The 10,047-nt window shown below is 37.0% G+C and overlaps 2 protein-coding genes across 5 annotated transcripts in view; both read left to right on the forward strand.

Annotated features, from left to right (window-relative positions):
* Positions 1–5,787, forward strand: part of csnk1g1 (casein kinase 1, gamma 1) — a 53,543-nt gene extending 47,756 nt beyond the window's left edge. For all 4 annotated transcript variants that reach the window (XM_065261593.2, XM_065261594.2, XM_065261595.2 and 1 more), the window contains one exon: positions 1,832–5,787. In XM_065261593.2, the coding sequence (XP_065117665.1) occupies positions 1,832–1,886 (55 nt within the window). In that variant the 3' untranslated portion in view covers positions 1,887–5,787. The remainder of the gene's footprint in view (positions 1–1,831) is intronic.
* A 2,632-nt stretch (positions 5,788–8,419) lies between these two features.
* rps17 (ribosomal protein S17) lies at positions 8,420–9,994 on the forward strand. The gene is made up of 5 exons (XM_065261611.1): positions 8,420–8,473; positions 9,134–9,285; positions 9,367–9,472; positions 9,551–9,616; positions 9,879–9,994. The coding sequence occupies exons 1-5, from the start codon at positions 8,471–8,473 to the stop codon at positions 9,951–9,953; spliced, it is 402 nt and encodes a 133-aa protein (XP_065117683.1). The 5' UTR covers positions 8,420–8,470; the 3' UTR covers positions 9,954–9,994.
* Positions 9,995–10,047: the final 53 nt, after the last annotated feature.

Raw genomic sequence — 10,047 nt, forward strand, 5'->3', positions numbered from 1 at the left:
AAAGCCAGTAATGAAATAATAAGAATATCTTCACAAAAACATACTTTGCCTTGTACACGTATGCAGGCCCTTAACTAAATCTCTCATTGTACTGCATTACCAGTCTTGTGATAAATTAATTATATGCATTTGTGATTTTATCTTATATATTTTTTAAGGGACACTACACTTTTTTTGAAAAAATACTCATTTTCCAGTTCCCCTAGAGTGAAACATTTGATTTTTACTGTTTTGGAATCCATTCAGCCGATCTCCGGGTCTAGCGGTACCACTTTTAGCATAGCTTAGCATAATCCATTGAATCTGATTAGACCATTAGCATCACGCTAAAAAATAACCAAAGAGTTTTGGTATTTTTCCTATTTAAAACTCGACTCTTCTGTAGTTACATCGTTTACTAAGACCGACAGAAAAATAAAAGGTGCGATTTTCTAGGCAGATATGGCTAGGAAGGCTTGTCTGAAGCGTGGCCAACAGCCAATCACAGTGGCCGCAACACATGCTTCGGTCTTGCGTACCGTATTTTCCAGACTATAAGCCCTATCATTCAAAAATGCGTCATTAAGACAAAATAACATATAAGTCACAGTGGACTATACGTCGCGTTTATTTAGAAAATTATCTCACAAAATCCAAGACGAAGAACAGACATTTAATCTGAAAAGGTTATTTGCATAAGGTGATCTGATTCTGCAGCGAGCGACGGCAGTGATTCGACGTTGACAGATCCACAAATCAGTTCGGCAACGCATGAAGTCACCCTTTAAAAGTAAACGAGAAGCGTTAACCCCTTTGCCCCGTGTGACTCTATCGTTACACGTCTGTACAGAAAATTAACATCTGGTCTCTGTTTGTTTAATGGTCTGGCTAGTGGCTAAACTGAACAATGGAACAAATACTTTGTCGAAAATAACATGTTTATGTTTCCCAAAACGAGGGATCATGGATCACAGCTATGTAAAGGGAGGTTTGGCAGCCGATCTGTAGTTAAGATTGTATACATTATATAGTACACATTTTACATCGTAACGTTAGCTCCGTGAAGTTTCTGATATGCTTTAGCTATGATTTGAACTAAGGTAATCTACTTGTTGTTGTTTTTTTTGCTTGTAATCAGAAATAATCAACTTTAAAACGATTCTTTGCGAAAATTAATCAGAAGTCACGTTTGTCCACGAAAGCTGTTTGTTTATGTTGTTACTGCTAAAACCGTCTATAAGCAGATTTGTTGATTTGTTTATACTTTAGATTAGAGGTTTGTTTAAATGCCAAATTGTTGAGATCCATTACCTTACAAAGTGAACAGACATACAAGATACTTAAAATAGTAATATTACGTAATAAAATATCACTGTACAATTTGAAATTGAGTCAAATGAGAGACTTGATTAAGGATCTGCAAATTTTCGCAGGCCATTCTATATTTAGGATCGATTATGTTCGCATGATAACTGCAGTTAACAAACCATGCAAGCCAGTGACTGCTGGCATCTATTAGAATTATGTCTATCACTTTTCGATGTGTCAGTCTGGTGCTGTTCTCTTCCACTGCATGTGCTTGTTTTCCCCAACTCATTCTGTTGTGTTGTTGCTGTTATCATAAGACTCTGTTGTCCTCTTTAAACGAAACCCAGATATAAAGTTCTCTTCTGTTAACTACTACCAGCTCTCCTTCATACGCAAACATAAGGATATACTAATGCATATTTTGACAACGTGTAACCTACATATCTGCTTGGTGTGTAATTACGAAGGAAGTGGCGCATGTGTAGCTATTACGTTCAGAAGCAGCCTGCACTGATGTTAACCTGCCTTTGTCTGTCCTTTTTAGGTGCTGCTGCTTCTTCAAGAGGAAGAGGAAGAAAAACACGCCCCGACACAAATGAACCCCCGGCCTCTCCACGAGAACCCATTCCTTTGGTTGTTTTCCGAGCGTTCAAATAAAGAAATTTTACAAGACTACAACGGCGAGCCTTCAAAACGAATCACTTCGAGGGGGCCCGGCATACGAAAACCGAGACGTGCACACGTCGTCTCTGTTGGGATTGTGTTTGTTTTTGTTGTTTTCTTCCACACATGAATTTAGGCGGCGGCAGGCCTCACAGATATTCACGCAAACCTACGGATCTCAAAGCACTGGAACAGCACAGGACTTGATTTGCTGTCCTGCTTATTTTTCATTGTCCTCGTCCCTGCCGGTGGGAGGAAATCTCTGATTGTTATCCTCTTCCTCTGTGACGGACGCAGTTCCCATGGTGTGATGTAAAGAGACAAAATCGTCCACGCTGGACCCACTTGTCCATCCCCTGGCATTGCGTGAGACAGAGCTGCAGCGCGGCCCTTTTCTGTTCACTTATCTTTTTATTTTTGGTTTTGTTTGTATATTTGTTGGCTGATTGTTGGTTTTCATGCTGCCAGGAAGTGGTCGAAGCCTTAGATATGACTAGCGTTCGTCATCGTACATGTCGGAGTGATTTAACGCACACGGGCAAAGCGAAAAACAATTAACTGTAGTAACGATGCTAACCGGCCTTTACACGTGAACTTTGTGAAAGTGTGACGTAAGCAGCTCTGTTTCCAGTGGTAACGGGATAGATGTGACGTGTTGGCGCGATCTTCGTTCCACTGACTAGTATTTAAGCTGCTTGTTTTAAAGCACTCCTCCCGACACACCTACCAGCCAGTCCTGCTGCTGTACCTCTTACGACATCGTATCGCTTTTCGCATAAAACGTCTGCTTTTCTGTTGGCTGCGGTGACCAGCGAAACCTCTTTCCTTCTCTGCGCTTTTGTATCTGAAACACTCTTTTCCGTCCATATTGTCACCTTATTATTCCCACAAAGAGTCGACTGATAGATGTTGTTTTATATGCCAGAAAACTGCTTATTATTCAGGATGTGAATAACTGTTTTATGTGCCAGGGTGGTTAAGAAAAGTCTTATTCCTCGACGTGTTTGTGTAAAGCAATTTCAGCTTGTTATAATGGCTATTCGGCAACCGTTCCATATAGGTGCGCATGAGTCCGGAGGGCGTAATGTGGGAGGATCCAGACTGATGGTACTGAATATCACTGCTCAGTATCTATATAATGCCTTAACGTTACTCAGCACCTCTATGGGACTCCGCGATAGGACATTACGAAATTCCCATGCCTTCATGCTAATGTAATACGTGTCGCGTTCTCTTTAGGAACATTATTTGGGGGGTATGAATCAGATTATATGGATAAAGTATTAAAACAGACCCCCTGAAGCGGCCCATCTTTGTTAATTCATGTGGGACTATTATAGCGCCCTTGAGGCGCTCTTAACCGGGCAGCCCTTGACCTCTTACACGGATGAGGCAGTCCTCGGGGTAGATTATAAAAATGGGGTTGTGCGTTAAAATGACTGTAATGTTTATGTTTTTTACTTTCAAGAATCGCTGCGAGAGACTCTATAATCGTGACGTTGCCTTGCTCATTTCTCGCCCGTTCACAGCATTAAATCCATGATTTTATTTCGTGAGCTTTCTAATGTAAAGTAAATGTGAATTAATGTAAGATAAATTATATAACTATTATTTTATTTTATTTTGATCACCGTGCGGACATCGAAAGAGAAGCCATAGGAGCGTTGGACTGCACTAAAGTTTCGTTCGGCCCTCGATGACTTTAACTGTTAGTCTGTGCATTACTGTATACTTCTGATCTGAGGGTCTGATACACCTCTCCTGTAATGTTTTCTAGAAACCGTGATGTTTCTGTATAAAAAAGGGCCTACAGGTGGTAAGGTTAATTGCCATGTTGGACCAAATGGATATCTCAAAATGGCACAGATTCTTTATTAGCACATTCTTGACTAACCAATTAAGTCATCCAGTCCATTTCCACTAGTTTTTCAATGTAAATAGTAATTTGGTGAGCTCCCATGAGGTCTAAGTGTCACAAGCCTACATTCGTGGAGCCGTGCATGCGGGTTGGCGGCAATAGGAGGGCTAACCAACCAACCGCTTTCATCGCATACGAAACTTGTCACGGTGAGCTGTATTTTTCCGACGTGATGGTTATTTAATAGTTTTCCTCATGCTTATCCACTGTGATGCAGGTCACTTTGGGTCTAAATTATTCTGTGAAAAGTACTTGAACGATATGCTTGGAAATCCACTCGCGGAGTCTTACGCGTCAAGCGAGAGGTCTCCCGTAAGACTCTTTATTTAACATTCTTCTCTCATTGATATGTATTACGTGCCTCGCTAGACGATTTAGTATTTTTTGGATGTGCACTGCTTGCTATTGCCAGGCGAGGAGAACGATTTTGCAAGTTTACTCTCCGCTGACCCCCCCCCCCCTAATTCTTATTGACTCTTCCAAAGTGTAAACGGGCTAGTTGCAGGGCCACTAATAGTAACTGTTTTGTGGATATAAACAGAATATTTAATCGTCTGATTATGGTTAAGCTATTTAGTCCTACTATCACTGAACTGACACATACTTTGATGAACAGGAAAGAGTAGATCAAGAACGATCAAACATGCTATATATATATAAGACACTACACTGAAATCACACTCCAGTATATATGAAGTACTCTTATTGATCGATGGTTAAAATTCTGTGAATGTTATTACTGGAATATGAAATGATGCGATCGAAATGATTACTAGCTCTATTGTCAACCATTTTTAATTTCCCGTTTTATTTTAAAATGTACTTTTTTATTTTAATAAAGATGGTATCCTTACAATAATGGCCTTTTAGGTTTAAATATATGAACTATTCGTTAAAAGGTGGTCCAGTCGATCAGGAAGCATTGTGGGTCTTTTGTAAAGGTGTCTGTGTACCGTACCATCTTCTGCTTTCGCATCACATTACTGTGCTACAGATTTACACACAGAGAGGTACAGTATAGATTATTCTCATAAAGTTGATGTAAGTGACGTTAATGAAGATTTTTACGTGCATGGCTTTTAAATGGGAAAGCAATGGAAACTACTTGTCAATTGGGCACTGAAGAACATTGTGGGCATGAAGTTGATACACTGTTACCCTGAGGCTGCATAATGCCTTTAAATGCTACTGCAAGGCCGACCCTCTGTAAGCAGGTAAATCTCCACTGCGTACCTTTTTCACCACTGTATAACGTATAGCCCTGCCATTGTGTCTGCTATAGAGTCATTGCTTTCTTTTCTAAACAAATGTAATCATTCCCGTCACATTTCGGTTAATGTGCGAACTTGTTAACGTGCAAACCAATTGTCCTGGTTAAACTGCTTATTTTTAACGACCTCGGAATGATGATTATATTACAACTGTCTGAATAGGAAAGCACTGCAATATTTGAATTATCTTTTGTTTAGGCTTTTATTTGTTGTCGTTTCTTTCAGTAAGAAAGATGGCGACAAAGATTCTGCGTACTTCTGTACTTCATCCCTATTAAAAAACGAAATTGTACAGTACCGCAGGAGTCTTCGTTCTCTTGTTCTGGTCATACTTACAGAGATACTTTAAATTTCATTGTGTTATGAATTTATTGTGTTGAAATATGAATGTTACTTAAATGTATTTCAATGATTTACTTTGTCAAGGGCTTCAACTGTGATGGACCCGTTTTTCCCCTCTCTCTAAACGTTTTCTTTTTAAGTTGCAGGCCTTAATCTTATTTAAAATGCCTATTTTCCTGAGGAGTCCTATAATATTCCATACATAACCTTTCAAATTAAATTTTTATTCCCTGTACTCCTAAAGGGAAACTCAAAGTTTGCACCCTTTTTTATGTAAAATAAAAGAAAATGTCTCTTAACATCTGAGTGAGAGTGTTGTCTTTTTTTTGAAGATTTTTGTCTTAATATGTAAAATTACAGGTACAACTTAAATATAAATATGTGACCCTGGACCACAAAAAAATATTAGCAATAGCCAACAATACATTGTATGGGTCAATTATCATTTTTTAATGCCAGAAAATAAAAAAATTCCCACGGGTCATGGAATTTCTTGGAATGTCATGGAATTTTAAAAGGGGTTTTCCAGGCATTGAAAGTCAGGGAATTTTTTTTTTTTGTCCAAGTCATGGAATATCAGGGATTTTTGTTTGTTGCTTTAGTTTCCTTTTCCTCAATATAACAGAGTAAGGGATACCATTTCCGGGTCCAAGCCTCCACTGACTACAATTTACACAGCTGTTTATTTGCACTGTTTATTCATTTCACGCATTTAAGCTGCATTTTTATATACTTAAGGTGTACATTACATTTCCAGGCTCACGGCATCCCGGACAAAGGTCATATAAACTTTTTAGTCAGGGAATTTGACATTTGACTTAAAGGGGGAACCCTGTTATTAAAGACCATGTTCCATGAAGATTTATTTAAAACATTTCTACAGTAAATATATTTAAAAAATATATATTTATCATTAGTAATATGTGTTGCTAAGGACTTTATGTGGGCCACATTAAAGGTGTTTTCCCTCAATATTCCAGATTTTCAAATAGTTGACCCTTATTGTTGGTTTTGTGGTCCAGGGTCACGTATAAAGTTGACCCTCCTTATTTTAACCTCATTTAAAATGGTGACAAAATGATAATGCATTTGGCAGATGCTTTTATCCAAAGTGACTTAGTGCATTACCACACTGCAAAAAATTATTTTCAGGAAAAAAAATTGTGTTTTTGCCTTTTTTCAGTAAAAAATAAAAAAAAATGCTTAAATTAAGATGCTTTTAAGTCTAGTATAATAAGTCTAGTCTTTTGACCAAAATTATCAAATTTAAGTGATTTTGTGCATAAAAAAAGCAAAAAAACTGCCAATGGGGTAAGCAAAAAATCTTGAACATTTTTCTTAAACACTAAATAAAAAAAATTGCTTAAATTTGCTTATTTTTTTATTTAATTTTTGCTTTTATATGCACAAAATCACTTAAATTTGATATTTGTGGTTAAAAAAAAAACTACACTTATTTTCTTGATATAATAGTATAATTCTTAAATCATTTTTTGCAGTCCAGGTATACATTTTTCCGCGTGTTTGTTTATGGGATTGAACCCACAACCTTTTGCGCTGCAATGCACTTCCACTGAGTTACAGGAACACAGGAAATGTAACACTTTATATCAATTGTTATCAAAGCAGCTTAAGCTGTAATGGACTATTGTTCTTGTTTGATCATTTTTATAACTTGCATGGTCGTTTCTTACCTGTTCTAGACTCGTCCCTTTAGTCTTCATCTTCATGGCTGAGTAAAATCAAATAAATCTTGAGTTATTCACACAGTGGTAAAGTTATGTAACTATACTGGCAATTATAGGCTTAAATAATGTAAAAGCGTGATTTTAAACTACAGAGAATAAAACGATAAGTACAATGTGCAGAATAATGTTTTTTATATTAAAATGCAAGTACACAGCAATAAATAAAAATCTTTTTTTTTTTTACAGTTGAGGTATAACTGTTAAAAGTCATAAATTGTGAAGCAGGTTTTAACATCATGCATGTTATGTTTGGATTGATCCGAATTATGTGTTTAATAATCCTTAACACTAAAGCCCTCTATAACGGTCAGTAAGATCTTATAATGGGATTGATGGATCAGTTCACACAAACTCTTTCTTGGTTTGTCCACAAATATCCCCACACATTTAGCGTGACATTAAAGATTATGAAAATGAATTGATATTAACAAACCACCTGCAGAACTGGATGATTTACGTTAAGCCTTTATTCGAAGCTTTTTTATTTAACCTACCGATCCTTCTTCATCTACCTTTACATTGTTTATTTTAGTTTAATGCTTACTTTCTCATTTCTCTTCTTCGTTTGTCTCGTCTGAGCTTCAGAATGCGTTTTTATTTTACGTGACGATAACCATCATCCTTCCGTGTCTACCGTGAGTGAGTGAGGAGGACTGAGGAAAGTTTAAGCCGCGACTTGAAACGCTCGTGCAACATAGTCGATAGACAAAAGAAGTCGTCACCTAAAATGATCAAAATAATAGGAATACCAACAGCAACAATTAATATGATTGATAATAATATGAATAAAAATAAAATATTACATTAATTTATTTAACAGATGATTAAATCCAAATGCAGAAGCAATAACGTTATAAACTTGAATAAATTTAGTATTTTACCTTAAGAGCTAACAATAAGCACAGTATATTAAGCTACTTCACAAGAAAAAATTATACCATGGTTGTATTTTATAAACAAAAATTATATTAATAAAATCTTTTTAATTAATATAAAATAGACGTTTATTTTAATAAGTCAAGTATTTTTCCTTTCTCCGTTGTTGTTTAAAACTGCGTCTTAAATATTTTTATAAGTTTAATAGAGAATTTAAAAAGTGCGACATTAAAATAACATCACTTTATTAAAATAAACTGCGGTGAGTGGGCTCTAGTTCAGAGACTTTTATTTAACTTCCGGTTGCGCGTTATAAACTTCCGGTTTGTTCAGCTTTAAACCCTTTTCCTCTAGACCGAGTGAATATGGTGGGTAAGCTTCACCGAGAATCTCATGGCAATCCGTCCAAATCCTGTTCTTTATAAGCTTGCACGTTCATTAAAGCATTAAAGTGTTATCCTAACTTGCTCACGATTCATATTTACTAAGTATTTTGACGTTTAGCAGTCATCGTGGTGTAAGATGTTATAAAATGAAACGACTCTCCCCTGGTGAACTCCCGATTCACAGCGTTAAGTTTGACAGCTCCGGGTGCAATGTTAATAGTCACAGCGCTGTATTTTACACTATATTAATAACACTTTTGTGAGCGTATGTGAAGAAGTCGACAAAAATATATCAAATGTAATAAAATAACGAAACACTGGATCTTAAAAACGTTTACTATGATTTTTCTAAAGCATGTCTTTGGCTGATTTTGTATAGTCCTTTATATTACGATTGTATCACAGATAAACTATTGGTCCAGTAGTGAGGTAATGGTCGATTTGTAATTACTATGGATTTACTACAAATACAGTAGTGGTTAAAAACTATGGTTAACCCTTTTGTAAGGGTTGCAGCTGTCACTTGTGCATCAAACTAGCTCATGAAGTGATGCATGTTGGGCAAAATATGGTACTATTGGACACCAGAGTTTTGCATCACATTATGTTTTTCCAGCGTTAATAATTGTGATGTTTTGACAGGGGCGTGTAAGGACAAAGACGGTGAAAAAAGCCGCTCGGGTCATCATAGAGAAGTATTACACCCGTCTTGGCAATGACTTTCACATCAACAAGCGGGTGTGCGAGGAGATTGCCATCATCCCCAGCAAACCTCTGCGTAACAAGATTGCAGGGTGAGTCCTCGTTAATAAATCAAAGATTGTTTTGTGTTCCTCCTTAAGCATGTGTGAGATGATTTTGGTCTTTCTCTGCAGCTATGTGACCCATCTGATGAAGCGCATTCAGAGAGGTCCTGTGAGAGGCATCTCCATCAAACTGCAGGAGGACGAGAGAGAGAGGAGAGATAACTACGTCCCTGAGGTCAGTGATGATGTCATGACTGATGTTCTGCATCAGACGCTAATCTTGTGTGTCTAATACTGTGCGTTTTGTTTTCAGGTGTCTGCTTTGGATCAGGAGATTATTGAGATCGACTCGGACACGAAGGAAATGTTGAAGATTCTCGTAAGATTATTTTTCAGTAGATTGTGTTTATTTAGGATTGCGGACCATGGGTGTCTATCAGTTGGGGGGCAATAAGGATAGCGTTTCAAAATTTTTGAAAGGCACACAAATAATACAGTAATTGTATTTGTAGAATGCAATTTTTTTCATTACTGAACTGAAATGCTGATTTTGTGCAAACTGTTGGAACGTGAAGTTTCTATGACAGTATTGAGTATTCATGATATTCTGAAGCGAACATTAATTTTCTCTCTCATTGTAGGACTTTGGCAGCCTCTCCAGACTGCAGGTCACCCAGCCAGTTGTTGGAATGAACTTCAGAACTCCAAGAGTTTAGATGTAATTTATTAAGAGACAATAAAGATTGCAAAAATAAAACGTGTTTGGAGTCATTCTTGATGTGGAAAATGAAATTTGGTCATAATTCCTGC

Source organism: Paramisgurnus dabryanus, chromosome 2, assembly GCF_030506205.2.
Source record: "Paramisgurnus dabryanus chromosome 2, PD_genome_1.1, whole genome shotgun sequence".
Classification (NCBI taxonomy): Eukaryota; Metazoa; Chordata; class Actinopteri; order Cypriniformes; family Cobitidae; genus Paramisgurnus; species Paramisgurnus dabryanus.